Source organism: Dermacentor albipictus, chromosome 7 (assembly GCF_038994185.2).
Source record: "Dermacentor albipictus isolate Rhodes 1998 colony chromosome 7, USDA_Dalb.pri_finalv2, whole genome shotgun sequence".
Taxonomy (NCBI): domain Eukaryota; kingdom Metazoa; phylum Arthropoda; class Arachnida; order Ixodida; family Ixodidae; genus Dermacentor; species Dermacentor albipictus.
The window spans coordinates 107,445,889-107,464,453 of NC_091827.1; the positions used below are offsets into that span (position 1 = coordinate 107,445,889).

General features: G+C 42.2%; 1 protein-coding gene across 1 annotated transcript; it reads right to left on the minus strand.

Moving 5' to 3' along the window:
• Positions 1–3,126: 3,126 nt before the first annotated feature.
• On the minus strand, positions 3,127–13,929 carry LOC135903512 (cystatin-2-like). The gene is made up of 4 exons (XM_065433825.2): positions 13,769–13,929; positions 9,259–9,483; positions 7,154–7,258; positions 3,127–3,335 (listed from the first exon to the last, which is right to left on the minus strand). Exons 2-4 carry the CDS (start codon positions 9,475–9,477, stop codon positions 3,237–3,239), a joined length of 423 nt encoding a protein of 140 aa, XP_065289897.1. The 5' UTR covers positions 9,478–9,483; positions 13,769–13,929; the 3' UTR covers positions 3,127–3,236.
• Positions 13,930–18,565: the final 4,636 nt, after the last annotated feature.

An 18,565-nucleotide genomic window follows, 5' to 3' on the forward strand; every position in this document is an offset into this window, starting at 1 on the left:
CGAGGACAAGTCAAATGAACGTGAGCCTATCCACCCCGTGCAATTATAGTTTATTATTCCAAGTTCATTATTATTGTTCATTATTTCCAAGGCCGGCGCGTAGCATACAGGCATCTCTCATTTACAAAAGTGACACGCAAGTGTGAGGACAAATGTTCTTTCATGTTCTCATACACTGGGTTGAACATGGTTGCGCGCCGTAATGGACGCTCTAGATGTTGAGCAGCGAGGTGCCGTGAAGTTTTTGACAGCTGAAGGTGTTTCCCAAAAAGAAATTAGTCGCCGTATGGCTGCCGAGTAAATTGAACATTGCATTTCATTGGCCACTGTGAATCGTTGGTACTAACGGCTCAAAGAAGGAAGGGAAAGTTGCAAAGACGATCCCAGACCGGGCCATAGGCATCGTGCAATCACCCCTAACAAAATTGCAAAGGTTGATGAGCTGATGAGACAAGAACGCAGGATAAGGGTCGATGAACTGGCAGAGCGTGTAAACATCAGTCACGGTTTGGTTCACGCCACAATTAATGAACATCTCGGTTATCGGCTCTTGTGTGCGCGATGGATGCGCAAGATCTTGAACCACCGCCAGAATACGGAGAAGATCGGCGCTGCATTTACTCATCTTATACGGTATCAAAATAAGGGTGACGATTTCTTGTCTGCAATTGCGATCGGAGACGGACCATCATGCCACTACTACGAGCCCGAAACACGACGGCAAAGCTTACAATGGAAACATTAGAATTCACTGCCCCCAAAGAAAGCAAAGGCCGTCATTTCCGCCAGAATGGTGTTGTTGAATTTTATTTTTCGATCGTCAGGGGCCATTACTGATTGAATTTGCTAAATCTTGAGAGACTATCAATTGTTTCCAATATTGACACGTCATAGCTCGAACATGCGCAGCATGTTCGCGCTATTCAACGAAGATATCTATCATCGCAACTTGCGCCCTGATAGACCAGAACTTTTACTCGTAGCACGCCATCTCCTGACATCAGTACTGAGCATGACGGCATGACGCCCCTACGACACGTGTTTCGGTGTTTCGCATACTTACGACAGCGCACGGCGCCGCTTCTATTGACCAGGCCTGCGCCGCTCTGAACCGCTACGTTGCGGCCTAGGCGCTCTGTCAGCGCCGCGAAAGAACCTGCTTTGCTGCCCGCTCGACACCTTCACCCCATCGATGTGCCTTAAAAAACATTTTTTTCGCGTCGGTCTCGATCTGTTCGGCCCTATTGCGACGTCGAAATCTGGGAATAACTGTGTTGTTTTCGTGACTGATCACGCGACTCGGTACGTAATAATGCGAGCTTTGCGCGCAAGCTGTGCGATTCAGGTGGGAGATTTCCTTCGACATAATGTCCGACTCCATCGCGGTGCACGCCAGCAGCTCCCCATTGATCGCAGCCGCACCTTCTTGTCCAGTGATTGACCTACACTGCTGTTGTTCTACCGAACACAATCTTTCCACCGCCTACCATCCACACACAAACAGACTGACAGAGCGGCTCAATCGCACGTTGATATAAGTGCTGCCTATGTGCGTTTTTGACGTCCGCAGTGATGGGGACAGCACGTTACGCTTCGTCACCTTCGCCTATAATTCGTCCCTTCACGAGACCGCTCGCTTTTCAGCATTTTAACTTCTGTTCAGCCACCACCCTTCTTTGCCCTATGACACACTCCTTCCTTCCTTTGCAAAAACTCCGACTGAATATGCTCAAGACGTCTTCGCCCGGGCTCACACGGCACGCCAGATTGCCGGCTCCCGGCCCACTGAGTATCAGGCCACGCATAAGATCCTGTACGACAGCGGACATCGGGACGTTATAGTTCCTTGTGGCTCCGTTTTCCTCCTATCGAAGCATTGTCGTCGTGTTGGTTTGTCTGAATAGCCGCTGCAGCGCTACACAGGGTGCTACACGATATTGCGTCAGCTTGGCGATGTGAACTACGAGTTCACTCTGCTGAACTCGCCTGCATACCCACGGACGTAGTGCCTGTGTCCCGGTTGAAGGCTGACTTTGTCCTGTATTCACCACCCTTATAGTTAGCGCCGAGACGGCACCTTTATATACGGGGGCTATGTTACGGCGCAACCAAGCGTGGTGCCAGTCAGAAGACAATTTAACATGTAAAGGCGGAATCGGTCTCGACAGCCATGTTGCTAATGCATCGTTGGCTCTTCTGTAAATATGGTAAATACACAGTGGCATGCGAAATCTGCGACGTAACAACGTATATATATATCTATATAAACATATATATATATATATATATATATATATATATATATATATATATATATATATATATATATATATATATATATATATATATATATATATATACGTTAGCCATGTCATCAAAAGCCAACAAACACTGACACCACGGACAGCATAGTGGAAGTTGCTTGTGCTTAATACGTGAAATAAAGAAACGACAATTGACATGAAAGCGGATCACAAAACAACTTTCACTTGTATCCACTCTCATTCCCATTAATTTATCATTTCTCTATTTCATTTATTAGGCACGAATAATTTCCCCTATGTTGTCCGTGGTGTCAGTGTTTGTTGGCTGCTTATGATATGACTGAGAAAAAAAATTCGGGCCCCTCTGTTAATGGCCTTTCTTCTCGTCTCTCTCTCTCTCTCTATATATATATATATATATATATATATATATATATATATATAATTCAGTATCTGTTCCTAAATGCATTACAGTGTCTAGGTCCTGATGCGAAACCCAGCTCCGTTTGCATTTGCAGTTTTCACTTTCTAGGCCATCTGACCTCCATAGGAAACGTACATTCCTCAGTGACCAACCAATCTCATCTGCGGCAGGAATAGGTATAAAGAGCTCTAGTGACATAGGGTGGGAAGCACGGATGCACTGCTAGTTGAGAGTTCCTTAAATTGGTCGTAAAATCAACAAGTTCACCAGGCCCATGGGCATTAGATTTTTGAATCTTTCCGAGCAGGAAATTGCCACATAAGATTATTTTAGTTTAGTTTGAGAAATATGTCAACATATCACTGCAGTGCGCTAGGCAGTACAGAAGTAGTTGCATGAACAGACAAATGTTATATGGAAGAACGCGCGAACAGCAGCAACAGCTTCTAAAACATTTATTTCGAGGGCCTGCGGCAAGCTTGAATACCGACTTTCATAAAGGTGAGTATACTCGCAATATATACAGAACTGCCAACGTGTATCGATTACTATGCGGTAGCACCAGAGCCTTCGCAGGTGAACGAGGTCAGTAATCGGTCGTTGGTCAAAGGAACAAAGATCTGTGCAGTGCAGACGTCCTTGACAGTCTAGAAGGAAAAGATAAACATACAACAGGATATTAGGCAAGTCTTCTTTTACTTTAAACATGGCCTTCATACTTTCAAAACAATCGTGTAGCAGGGGAGCTATAACGTAAAACTAATCCAAACTTTTCTATTCCAATCCTGCGACGTTCCTCCGCGATTGGCCAAAAACATTTTTGGCCCACACCCCACTTCGCCTCTTAGTGAGGCGACGTCACGCAAACGGCGATAGCTCCCCATCTGATATGATGTGTACACACTGATTATGCATGATTTGACAGACAAAAAGAAAAATAGATATTTCTGTTTCGACGGCTTTTCGACGTTAGCCGTCTCCTAATGGTCAAAAGTTTTCGAGCTGCACCCATTTTACCTGCCTGTCACGCGACGTCACAAAACCGCGAATACTCACAGTGTCGAAGAGACGTGTACGCGTTAAAGACGCATTAATAAGCCGAACAAAACCTAACTTTTCTCTGAATAGCCGCATGCTGCCCCGTTCCGAAAGGAATAAAATATGGCTGCCGCCGAATGCTCAGGCACTGGCTACTGGCACCTGCCCGAGAGCACGGGCTTACTTGTGTACAATAAATCTTTTTTCGTGGCCGTGTAACGTTTTCTAGCATTTTCGGCACGTTTACGAGCGTACTGAGCCAACTTTTATATGCTGAGGTTCCTCTTTAGCGGCATTCTTGACCTTCCTTTCCATGCCGCCGTGATTTTCGATGAGCCACTGCAAGCTAAGTAAAGGAGAATGAACCAATCGCAGACGCCGGCACAAACTTCTTCATCCATTTATCGATTTACATTGCACCGGCTTGGCCCCAACTAATCTCTCTCCACTTGAGCATGCTCCGAGCCTCTTATCAGCGAATTAGATAAGACAAGCGGCTCAGTGTAGGCAATGTTATTCGTTTTTAAAGCAAACAAAAGTGACGCCTATGAACGAGGAGAGCATTTCATTGGTCTGTTTAGACAACCCTGCGGGTCACTGCTCGATGCTTGCATCGGCGGTTACACGAAATTGATGTCAGAAGATTGGAATAAAAACATATTGGAACAGTTTTATGCTATATCACTCAAGGTGTGCGTCGCATTTCCAATCAAGGCTTCGTATCGCATAGATATCTACATTCTAACTGTCCCTCTCAAGGTGTGTCTAATTTCCTATTAACCAACGCCTCTGTCACCTATTTGGTTCAGTTAGTTTAGGGTATCGGCTTCCAGTTTGACGTAGAACCGTACGCTGTTCTAGTCGCCTTAAACGTAGAACACTGTTTTTTCGAGATCAAAACCTTTTTCAATGCCGCCAAATCTTCTGTTCAGAGTAGAACAGCTGCTCCTGACCAAGAATCACATCAAACAAACAGAAAAAGGCGTTACCAGAAGTCAGGTGCCATTCAGGCGTTTCAGTTTCAACAATAGGTGGAGGCCATGATGAGTGGCCATCCTGAAAGAGCAATCAGGGCTTTTGCCGAGCAAGTTCAACTGAGAGAGTGAACAGTCAAGTTTTCGGCGCTCAATTTATTTGTGAAGCCGAACATTCTGCACACGATAGCAACCAGCCATGCTACCACAAACCGAGGTTGTTTGACTGTGAATTTTGGCAGTCACGCCACTTCCAATGTGGCGACCTTAGTTTTCAACGTGGAGCTGCTCCAATGCAATGTATTGTACGAATTCAACATTGAGGGAGACTGACCATGAGCCAGGCAACGTTAAAACTCGCTAAACTTGCTATTATATATATACGGCCCCAAGTTGACACGTAATATGTGATGCGAGCATACCGGCTTTATGGAATTCAAAATCAGTCAATAATTGAGAGGGACGATGGTTCAATTTACATGCCACCGAAAACAGCGGTAAAAATAGAAAATAAATCTGATTGAAAATTTATTTTTTTAGTTAAATATCGCTGCGAATTTTAGAAGTAATCACTACGTGTTTGAAAACTTCGCGCACTTCATACTTCATAGTGAGTGCCACTCAATGAACGGAAGTGTTGAAGAACAGAGCTTCATTTTAAAAACATTTATACAGTTCTTCAGTTTGCAATAGAGCGGTTTTGGGAGTAATTCTAGAACAAATAAGGCATAAAACACATTTCATGAGGTGCTATGCGCTCATCTTCTGTTGCTTTCATGAATAACGTGAATGAATGACCAGGAATGACGTGTTCGTGATGACGAACACTTCATCTATGGTGGACTCAAACAAGTTTTCTACTGAAGTTATGAACTTATCTCGGCTGCCTATAAAGAGTAGGCAGCATTGACACAGTGCAGAAAAAAAAATCAAGAACTATCAGACAAGTGTTAAAATATGCTTCGTATCAAATTGCGCAACGCCTATGATGACGGTGCTGACTGTAGCGTTAATTGTAAGGAATTGATTATTTTCCTGTTGCTCTGGGGATAACTATGTCGCTTTAGAGAGTGTCAGCTGAAGAATGCGCCCATAAATATAGTTCATGAATGATGATTTCCACTTCATCTATTGTTATTTCTTTATTAAAATCATACTTAGATCGCCATAAATGCAATACGTAGGTGGGGCACAAACAAGACTAATAATATAAAAAACATTTTCCTCACTTTTAGTGATATACGCAATAAACACTGGAAAGTTATTTAAATAAGCAGATAGAAATGATGTGAGCAAGCGGTTATTGAAGAAATTAGGTAAGAACCGTTGTTGTCGAGGAGCGATATCAGAGCATCGAAATAAATAATTATTTCTTAGATACATTTATCCGAACAGTTACCTTAACTTTCCAATGTCCTGTCTATTAAAAAAAACAGTAAAAAGTGCTTGTTATAGAATTACAGGCTGAATTCTTTTTTACTACAGCCAGTGGACATCTAATCTAGGTTGCAACGACTGATACCTGTCTGACTGGTATATATTCCATGCATTCCTTAGAGACGGTTCGTGCCCATGCACACGTAGCTGAACCCAATATAACGTAGCCTTCATTTTTAAAACGCTATTCTACGGGCAGTATTTATTACAAAGAAACCTTAGTGTTTATTCAGTAGCCTATCCAGTCCACTAATGAGATAATCTTGATAGGGATCTCATATTGTGCAGGCATTATCTACAGTACTGACGTATAAGAAAGTATAATTAAAGTACACTTAAGTAAGTAACTTCGCACCGTGCCTGTTTGCAACTTCATTGAGAAATTGTAGCTTCATACCAGTTTTTGCTATGCCATTGTCACTATGTTTATTCCAAGTAAGTGATTCGGTGAATTAATATACTTTTACGTGCTTGTATTCAGACTATATGTCGATAACCGTGCCACTTAGGTTATGTCAGTGCAGCGCTTTGAACAATTTTCTGGAAAATATTTGCGTAACGGGGCTTCCCAGTATTTGAAATCATGTTCCATTTTTTTACATCAGTTTCCTTTTATTGTTTAATCAGTTTGCAATGTACCTATATCATTTTAAGCGATAATTGCTCTTCATAACACACTGTCGTCGGTAAACATTTTGGTAGGTAATGTAGTTATGACGTATCCGTGTTTGCTAAACTGCCAACTGGGCTGTTGACAGCAGTAAGGATAGGCCATTATATCAATGAAAGCAAGCAACCTGGAAATAAAAAATCAAAAACGCAAATAGTGACCTTTTTAAATGCCTCATTCTTGTCTTCCTTGAATGCCTCTTCGTTTAGGCAAATATAGAAAATTCCTGCTAAGGCATTGTTATTGCTGACTCAGGCAAAGTTGTTTCGACAAACTTTTTGTTGAATTGCGTGAGCGCAACTGTGGTTATTTTGCCTTATCTGTGTCAAGCGGTTTAAGTGCTTACCTCTCGGGATTTGGGTACACATGCCGTCTTGCTGTAAGCCTCCGTAACTTTGCAGGTTGATTCAGTTATCTTGAACTTGATTCGGTAGTTCGTACCAGCTACTACCTGTAAGATAAATATTTTTAAAAAATGTGACAGAGCTCAGGTTACCAAAGCACACTTTACGGGAATTCAAGAGGAAATGCAGTGATTCATGGAGAAAACATATCTCCGAGTGTCCTCTGATTTTTGAACATTCACGTACAGGATCTTGTGCGGCATTGTTACTGATGGGTAAATACCTGAAGGATCCATACTAGGCAAAAAATTGGCTGCACAAAAAACATGATTAACCAACTTGGGATTTTATACTTAACGCGCTGCAGATGCAGACAAATGAATTACGGAGACTCCACAGACTGAACCGTGGCACACCAAGAAAAAGCTCCCGCTAGCACGCAGAAGCTCACAGCCGAACTACGAAAGCACACGTCGATAGTATAATGATTTTATTAGTTACAAAAGAACTGCATGCAGTTTTCTCTGACCGAATGGAAAGCAATCTGAGTCAGTACTCTGGAGCGGGGTTTGATACACACTACAATTTTATGCCCAAATGGGGGTATGTAGGTGGTCTGAATGTTAGATTCCTCGGGGTTTACCAATAGGCTAGTAAGAGGGACATTTAGTAAGTAAATTTCATCATTTTTTTATAAACACATTATGGTACACCAAGTGAAACAATCGCTGTTCTCACGGAAAATCACGGAAAAAAACACAGGAATGCGTCTGCTTCACTACAATTGTTAGCTTTGTTCTGAGGCGAGTCCGCTGCATGCACTTCAGGCGGCTCACAGCGATGCAATTTCAAAACTCGCGCCCATCAGCTCAGGCCAGCTAAATGAAGGACAAAGGCAAATGGCCCACCAAAGTGGCTTCGTTTTCGGCTTCAAAAACGCGACCTCATGGCCTGTACTATTTTGGCTCCTTTCTCGATGCTGTTGGATAAGTCGTGCATACGAACTGTACGTACCATTGCTGTTGATATTTAATCGATTTTGCTCCAGTAGTAAAACACGGAGCAAACATTATTGCGGCTATAATTAAGAAAATATTTTAAAAATATTAAAAACGGAATCGTGAGTTAGAACTTGTGATTCCATCTGGTTCAAATACCCTTAAGTGTCAGCGGTATACGCTTAGGATATAAGAACACTTGTTTATAGGATGTCAAAGTACGCTTAGCACACATGCACCACCCTAATCACTCTTTTTTTATTGAGCGGTGATCTTTCAGCCTGCGCATTTATATTAGGATGCAGTGGGCAAAATGGATGAATAATTATGTTTATTGAAGGGTGTAAACCACAAGCTATATTTATACCAGCTCTTAGCATTATTGTTGGGAATAGGTACTCTGTGGGAAGGCATCTCTTTAAGGTAAGGCAAGTAGTCAACTTCTCCTGAGAATAATGAAAGAGGATGTGCGTCTTGTGATCGAGACGTGCCGTATTAGTTATTGTAGTCGCAGTGTCCAAGCGATAGTCTTGTTAGCCTCAGTAAGAAAGGCCTTACATGCCTGTTCCTGGAGAACGTTAAAAGTGATAGTTACAGGTTTTGCGTTGTCTAATCCAGCAGAAGGACAGAACTTTTTAGTCTGCCGTCACAGGGGCGGCATATTTAATTGGTAGGCAGCCTTTACGTTGCTTGTTTTCATCGCTGTAGGTCTTTCTTTCACTTGGTAATATATTGCGATATACTGTGAGAAAGGTGTACTGTTTATCGTTGCTGAATATATTTCTCCTATGTTTACTGCGAATTAGAGGTTTTACTCAGCGGATGGTTAAACTTGATATGATTTTTTTGTGACGAAGACCAGCATCTTGTTGCTAAATATGGAGGAATATTTGTCGTAAAGGTAGAACAGGTAACTGAAGAGAGTTGAGGACAGCTGATGACTTCCGACATACAAAGAAAGTTATCTATGGGAATGAATCAAAACTCGAATTTCATCGTTAGTTACGCTATGTCCACACTGTTACACCTCAATCTGGGTGTTTGCAAAAGCAGGTGGAACGACTTCAAACATCGTGAAGTTTATGTTCATTGATGTACGGAATACATACCTGGGTCTCGACGTCGACAAGCTCGAGCACGGTGTCGTAAAACTGCTGGTTTCGAACTTGCTTGGAGACAGCAAAGTGAGCCAACTCCTCGTAGATCGCGTCATCGCCGACTTTACGCTTCTGCCAGCCACCAAACACGGGTATCTGCCCTTCGCTGCACGCAATGATGGCCGACAGAGCCACCAGGAGCCCAAACAAGGCGACGGTTGACGAAGTCATGGATTCCTGCATTTGTTTTGTTTTTTTAGTAGTCAGTCGCTTCAAACATCTTAACTTTTTGTTGAAATCACATTTTGACGATGTATATTCGCTTGCGGAAGCCTGTGAAATTATGTATTAAGCAATACTTATTTATTGTTTAGCCCACACCCATACAATTCCCCAACATAATGAGGGACCGGACGCTATCGTTTCATGGCGATGGCGCAAACTTAATGGTGGTAAATTGGTTCTGGCACACGCGACGCGGTATGAATCGAACACGCAGTTTCTTACAAGGCAGCAGGGGAATGGCGTGCGGGCTGTCTGCTTCGGAGCTATAGCGTGGACGCACCGTGCGTGCTTGATGTGTTCGCTGTGCAGTAGTTTGTGCTACTCTGCAAAATGTCAGTCGACCTCCGCTTCTGACTCTTAAAGCTGGATTCCGAAAGCCGTCATTCAGAGACCTTGTCCGAAGGCCAGTTGAATCCACCGACCGAACGCCGAACGATCTGAGAAAACTAAGTGGCGAAATGAAATGTTTTTTTTTTCTTATACTGTAACAACTATCGGCTAATTATTTGTCTGCTCGCGCTTCCTCACTACTACCGAGCAGCTCCCCACCCAAACGACCCGGATAGGCCAGATGTCAGCGCTGGAATATCACAAAAACAAAACAGAATCTAGTCAAATAAAACAGTGGGGGTTACTGGTCATTAGCCCAACTTTTTGGTTCAATCTATGCGACGTGGTGTGTGTATCACTTTGATGCAGCACAGATTTCGCTGTCACTTTGAAATGCACCGAAGCGGCCATTCTCGAAATGTGTGATATTAGTAGCTCCGGAATGATGGTGCACCATCAGGGTGAAGTATTCAGAAATCATTGGCAAAGCTGAATAATAAATATTTTATACGATGTAGTTCCTCAGATACCATCCTTCTGAATACAAATTTCGCGCTTATCGAGCAATAAATGTTTTTGTAACGGTTTATTTTATGTTTACAGAACGGATGAATAAACTCCACGTACACTAATAGGGAGGTAAATATCAAATGCGCAGAACCTTGCTGTTGTCACACAAGCTTCTCGGGAGATGTTGTCGTCAATGTTTTCTTATAAAACCAGAAACGATGACTAAATGAAGCACAAGGTTTAGTCCTGTGTTTAACCCGCCATGGTTGCTGAGTGGCTATAGTGTTGGGCTGCTAAGCAAGAGGTCGTGGGATCGAATCCCGGTGACGGCGACTGAATTTCGATAGGCGAAATGCGAAAACACCCCTGTACTTAGATTTAGGTGCACTTAAGTGAACCCCAGCTGGTCTACGTTTGCGGAGTCCTAACCTATAGCGTGCCTGATGGTTCGTGGTTTTGTCACGTAGAGCCTTCTAATTATACCTTTAAAGTTTTTATGGTTATTAGGAAAAAGTAAGCTTTGCAGAACTTTCTCGATGGTACCAAATATTCATGAAAGATGAAATACAATGTTTGCGAGAAACCTTAAGGGCTAAGCCCGCCCAGTCAACCTAAACGCTCAAGGCCCTGGGCAGCATTGAGATAACCCCTTCAGCTACCCACAGATAGCCCATTATTTGTGGAGGTCACGGACACATGTTGAAGAAAATTCATGTGGGACGCACTTCAGCCCATTTGTCCAATCATGAAGTTTAAAGTGTTGCAATATCTTATAACACTCTCCGCGGCAATTTTAGAGACGAACGCAAAAAGATGTCATAGGGCACCAGGCATGGTGAACATGGGTGATGCGGTTCAACACGATTATTCTGTTTGGTCTAAAATGCCTGGACTGATACAGCCCTGTGGGTTTCAAGTTGTTACGCAACAAGGCAACCTATGTAATGTAATGTAATGTAATTAATGTATGTTAATTTAAACGTTTTGTTTTTTTCATTTTGTCTTATTTTATACTTCGATTCCTGTAAAATTACTTGTAAGGAAGTCTTGGTCAACGAACATATATTAACAAAATGAAAGATTGTTGCTGAAGCTTTGCCAAGAGCCAAAGGGGATGTCATTTTCGCAATGTGTTAATAATCCTTACGTGAGATGTAAGTGGTTGCTACCAGTGCGATGTTTAGAGAAAGTGACAAAGTGCTGAATGCCAAGGTTATGGTTTATTTAGCGAAAGAAAATTTTAACTTTTCGTTTCCGTTGCACTGAATTCTTTTATACAGATTTTGCTACTGATTTTTCTGTTTGATTTCGAATCTTGCATATTGTATCACGGTGACTTTTATGCAGTAACTGCCTAACTCATGGCTCAATAACTATGATGGGTAAAGTTAATGGGTCATTTGCTCACTAATTGTGTCGTGAATAATTTCCGCTCTTAAAAACCTTCATTTCAATTCAAAGCAACACCTTGTCCATGATGATGGAAAACTGCGTCAGCGCCAACTTGCCTTATTTAATTGTGTTCCACTTCCGAAGAGGGCTTTTCTATAGTTTAGCAAAGAACATGATAGCATCACTCTGCTCAGAATTTTGCTTCATACCACCTATCGTTAAGCGCCAATACACATGGGTTATTCCAAGCCGCTTATTCTTAGACACACTTCACCCTCCTAATCCATTCATACTGACATCTTTCGAAATGTGTGGTAACTCTGCGCTCGGCTGAAACGCCTCAATGAAGGTAATTTCATGAGTTCAAATGACACTGGAAAAATAAATATCAATCACGGAATTCTTCGACCAAGGGAGAATATGATGCAACTTTATGATGCTAAATTAGGACCGCGGTTAGTTTATTTTTCTACGGTTCATTCAAATAAAGTATTGTAATGTGCAATGAATTACTGCAGTTCATAGTGATAATACTGGTACACATTTTTCTTTACACCAAGCCGTATCTTCTCGACGAAGCACTTGTCCACAGTATTGAATGTTAAGCGATAGCTTCCAAGGTTCGCGCTAACCATCGGTGTGTAGCTCATTTTTTGTGCTCCCCTTTGAAGCGCAAAATTATGTCCATGTTGGCCGTCAAAGGGAAATATGTAGGAGTGTTCTCTCTGCTGGATTTTATTTTCAGCATACGAACAAATAAACTGAAGAACTATATAGTCATAGATATAAGGCGTTACTATATCAAGTGACACAATGTTGCTGTACTGAAAAATTTTCTAATAGGTAGCCAATTTTACGTGAACGAATTTAGCCTTCTTGGAGGGAAATCCACAGATATTTGAGGATTACGCTAGAATTTCAGGTGTAAGTGAGACAGAGTTAAAAATCTAGTTGCACTAGCATATAGAGAACCGTTTTTCTTTTCATGTACCTATAAAAGTGAAGATCTTTCTCATAGCCAACTTCAATTTCCTATTCAAATACATGTAAAACATAGAAAGTCTCTCAAAAGACAACCGCTCTACTGACTTGAAAAATACTTGAAGCATTTGGAGAAGAAATAGCATTATAAAGCATGTTTAAATGTACAACTTATTATTTGCAACAGTAGGTACCGGGATTTGTTTAATATAGGAATTAAAGCAGGAAATTAGCTAATATATATCTCCGCAGTAAAAATAGATATCTTACTTCGTTCAATGAACTGCATGCAGTAGAAATATTGAACAAGACACATTTGTTATGTGAGTTTACGGCTAATGTCAAATTTTAACAATGCATAGGAATGTTTTGCGCAAGCCCTACTCACAAATAATTGGCAGAAATCTGATTTGGTATCAGACAATCACATCAATTCGATCCTCTTTACGCGTCTTTTGCAGGCGACGTTTAGAGAAGTGTGATACCTGTATTTATTACTGAGTTACAGAGCTGCAAACCTCACACTTCAGTAACATTTCTCAACATTCAAGTTGTTTGGAAAACGATATTATAGTGCAATTAATAAATCTGCTTCCTAGAGCAATAGGTATTATTGGTTAAAATTCAACACATGCTAACCCGCTACATGGTTACCACGCTTGCAATGGTTACCTTGATATAAATATCGAGGTAACGATTGTCATCTTTGGCATTTATATACATAGTAGCTGTCGAGGTAAGCTAAAAGCTCCTCTTCATTGTTTGCTACTTTTGAAGCAGCTTAGTTACTCGTCTGGCGGTTTACATCTATCGCTTGACGCCCCCTGCCCTTGCTTTCACCGGGTAATACAAGGGGTGTCTAAACAGTGACAGGACAGTGAAAAAAACTTAGCGCAGAAAAATCGTCGATGGGGTTGTCGATATCTGATGTGGCAGTATGGTAGAAGTCAGAGAGTCCCCTCCAATTGTGAAAATCTGATAAAAACCTTTAATCAAAGGCAGAATGTGGATATTCTCTACTCACCGTGCGTTCCAGAGTCACTGGGAGCAGAATGATTTCTACTGAGCGGACGCAGTAGGCTGCAAGCGACAGACAAGTGTCCTCGAGAATGGTCCTCAGAGGTACATCGCAGCCTTTGAGTTCGCACAGCTACTACTACTACGACACCACGTCTGTTTTCTTCTTTTCTTTGATTGTTGAGGGAGGAAAACCGGGAGGTAATTGCCTGCAAAACCGGATAGGAAGCGACGGCATGGTTTATTGTGGCTCTTTACAAACTCCATTAATGTTTTTTGTTTCTTTTTTTTCTCTGTGCACTTTCGCCGCTTAAAACGACATAGTATCCCAGCCAGCATGGTGCTTGGCTTAGATCGTAAATGAAAGTGTTTCGAAAGGAGAGGCCCGATGGACATATTCACAAGGCCAAGTTGTAGCCCCTTGTGTTTCCACTGTCTTGATGTAACTTGTTTTCATTCGTCACACGTTGGCGCAGCGACTCATCCAGTATTCATTCCATTTTATAAGACATGTGAGGTGAGGTGTAATCGTACCATACGTAGCAGTATCAATGTAGAAGCTGTGCCATTGAACAGACTATCAGCAGTTATTCGCGTTCAACATTGGGATATATTCTTGGGTGGCAAAAACTTGTTTCCTATGAAATCAACGCGAGGCATTCGGTTATTTCCAGCTGGTAGACGTCCCTATTCAGAAGTAGGTATAGGATCAAAAAGCTCGTTTTAATAATTTGTAAAGCGATTCCATCCCTACGCATTGCATAACGCGCATATCAATAGCGTAGAAAAAAACCATTTAGTACCTTTTATTAGGTACATCGAAAAACGATTCATACATACAATCATTTTTTTTTTTTGCATTCGCAATGTTTCGGGGTTAACGACCACGTGTGGTGCAGAATAGGAGTGCCTGATTTGTCGTTCCTATAGATGGGTTTACTTAGTTTTCCTTTATTTCTACGTGCACGGGCCACCTTGCTTCCTGTCTAATCATGGTTTATTATCTGCGCAGCGATTTGAATCTGCGACAACATTCTTAGGAGCAGAACGCCTCTCATCATTATCATAATCTTCAGCCTATCTTATGTTCATTGCGGCACGAAGGCCTCTCCCTGCGATCTCCATTTACACCTGCCCTGCACCAACCCATTCCATCTAGCGCCTGCTAGTTTTTTATTTATTTTAATAAACTCACCTATTCTTCTACCGTCCTCGACTGCGTTTACCTTCTTATGGCACCCATTCTCTAAGCCTAATGTCCACCAGTTATATGAGCTACGCACAACTTGACCGGCCATCTCCATTTTTTCTCATAATGCCAATTATAATATAGGCTACCTCACTTTGCATTAGGTCCTACACCGCTCTATTCCTGTCTATTAAGGCTACGCCTAACATTCTTTATTCCATCGCTGTTTGCGCGGTCCTTAACTTCTTGTCAAGGTTCTTTGGCAGTCTCCAAGTTTCTTCCCCGTATATTAGCAAAGGTAGAATGCATTGCTTGCACACATTTCATTTTATAGATTATGGAAATATTTTCGGTAAGGGTCTGACAATGTCTGCAGTATGCTCTCCCACCTATTCATAATCTTCTGTAAATTCTCACGATCAGAGTCTCCTTCACAGATTCAAGAGGCTCACTGGCAATCCTGAAATTTTGTTTCCTTGCGCCACTGTGGATCATTATCTTTGTCTTCTCCATGATAAATTATAACCCCGCTCGTACACTCTCTCGGTTAAGGTCCTCAATAATTTGTTGTAACTCATCCAAATTGTTGTTGAGCTGAACAATGTCCTGCAAACAGCAACTGCAAACCGAAGGTTGCCGAGATATTGGGCATTGATCCTTACTCATAAGCCGTCCCAATTTAATAGCTTGAATACTTCTTCCAAGCAAGAAGTGTATAGCATTGTAGAGATTGTGTCTCCTTGTCTGACCCCTTTCTTTATAGCTATCTTCCTACTTTCTTTTGTTGACGTTTAGGGTAGCGGTGGCATCTTTGTATATAGTTTCCAAGATATTTACCTAGGCGTCCTCTACTCCTTGATTACGCAATGCTTTTATCACTGCTGGTATATGTGCTGAATCAAATGCCTGCTCCTATCCTATGAAAGCCATACAGAGAGGTTAATTGTACTCTGTAGATTTCACGATTACCTGATTGATGACATGGACGTCACCCATTGTACAGTATCTCCTTCCTGAAGCCTGCCTATTCCCTTCGTTGACTTAAGTCAAGTGTTGCCCTTTTTCTATTGGAAATTATCATGGGGAATTTTTTTTTCCAATACTTCAAGTAAGCGAATGGGGCTATAAATTTTCATTTGTTTAAAGTCTCCCTTGTTGTAGATTAGTATAATGTTGGAATTCTTCCTGTTCTATGACGCTTTTGAAATCGTGAGACATTTCGTAAAAAGTTCCGCAAGCTTTTCAAGCGTGATGTCTCTTTTATGTTTGATAAAGACAACTGTTATTCCATTTTCTACTGGTCCCTTTCCCCGTTTTGTGTTTCGCAATGCCCTTCTATCTTCATCGCTAGGTATAGGAGGAGCCTCTGTAAGCTCTTCATTCTCTATTTCGAATGGAGGTATTGCGGATGCTCTGGGAACTGTACAGGTCAGTACAGAATTCTTCCACTGCTTCTACTACATCTTCGATATGGCTGGTGATATTACCCGGCTTATATTTTCCTGCATACATAGTGGCTTGTCCTATGCGAAGTTTTCTTTTCACTGATTTCATGCTGCGTCCATTTTGTATTGCTTCGTTAGTATTTCTTACGTTATACTTTTGAACATCCTTTTTTTTCTCCTTGTTTATCAGTTTTGACAATTTCGCGAATTCAATCTGATCCCTTGGGTTGGATACTTTCATTCGCTGTCCCTTTTTATTAGGTCCTTTGTCTCTTCGGAGACCTTTCGTATCGGTTGCCTTGGTTCATTGCCACCCTCTTAAATTGGTGCTTCTGAGCCAGCTTTGTTGCGGTTTCATTCATTACCTCTATGTCATATTGTCAATTGCTGCATATCTATTTGCAAGTACCGGCCTGATTTGGTCTGCTTTTACGCTTACTGCATCTAGGTTGTCCTGTTTCTGCTTGACCAATTTTACTCTTTCGTTCTTGGATTTGAGGCGAATCCTGGACCTAAATTAACTGCACTTTACCCTACCTAACACTTCTACAACCGGCACTCTGCTGGTATTGGCAGAACGTAAAAAAACCATTTCACTTTTTGTTTCTCCACAAGGGCTTTTCCAGGTCCATTCTTTGTTGCTACGCTTCCTGAAGAAGGTGTTCATTATCCACAGCTTATTCCTTTTCACGAATTCCACCAACATGTCTCCTCTGGTGTTAGTACAATCGATGCCGTAGTTGCCAATTACTTGTTCACCAGCCTTACCGCCTGAGTTACCATGACGTGAGCAGACCATGCTGTACTATCTGTGGCTAGGCGTTGCCTTTATGAACTCATATGCTATGCCTCTTAGATTGGTGAAGAGCCCAACGTGCGCCACATGCAACATCGATGATACGCTCGCACATGTTATCTCTGTCTGCCAGCGATAGAGTTGCCTCTGTCTGTCTGCCCGCGATATAGATCAGTTGGACTATCGTCCATTGTATGAACCCAAAGCTTTAGGTCAGTACTATCGGAATCGGATCCACTACAGTACTCCCACAGAACATCCGCGCTGAAGGCCTTACTCGCATTATTAATGTGCCTGCGGTCTATGGGGCATCGCGATATACTTCAAGAACGCCGCTTCCTACAGCTCTGTAGTGTAGGCGATTTGTTCCTGCTCGTCTCTATTTATCTCTATCTGCCCCTTCCGCTCTTTCTCTGTTTATCACCTTTCCCCCCATGCAGGGTCGCCAACCGGAACTGCCTCTGGGTATCCTCGCTGCCTTTCTCTGCATCCTTATCTCTCTCTCTCTCTCTATATATATATATATATATATATATATATAAATATATATACATATAAATATATATATACATATATATATATATATATATATATATATATATATATATATATATATATATATATATATATATATATATATATATATATATATATGTATATATATCCGCCGCATCTGGGATGGGTGATTTACGTCCACTGCTGTTACAGGCTGCGGTCACCTGGGCCGTTTGCTCCTGGGTCTCGGATCCTGCGAACTGACCGACCCTGATCGCCTGGCCTACTCCAACCATTCTGAGGACAAACTTGGATGAAATCGGCCCTTCAATCTGGCAACACGGAACTTCGACATCGACACGTCGCTTCAGCTGTTGTGCATATATTCGCCAGCCTTCATCCGCCTGCTTTGGGTAAGGCGCCGCATCTGGGATGGGTGACTTACGTCCACTGCTGTTACAGGCTGCGGTCACCTAGGCCGTTTGCTCCTGGGTCCCCGGAACCTGCGAGTTGACCGACCCTGATCGCCTGCCACAGATAGTACAGCATGGTCTGCTCACGTCATGGTAACTCAGGCGGTAAGGCTGGTGAACAAGTAATTGGCAACTACGGCATCGGACAGGCCGCCATTGGAATATGAAGCTGGCAACGTTTAACGCTAGAACGTTATCTAGTGAAGCGAGTCTAGCAGTGCTATTGGAGGAATTAGAGGGCAGTAAGTGGGATTTAATAGGGCTCAGTGAAGTTAGGAGGCCAAAAGAAGCATATGCAGTGTTAAATAGCGAGCAGGTCCTGTGCTACCGGGGCTTAGCGGAGAGAAGAGAACTGGGAGTCGGATTCCCGGTTAATAAGAATATAGCTGGTAACATACAGGAATTC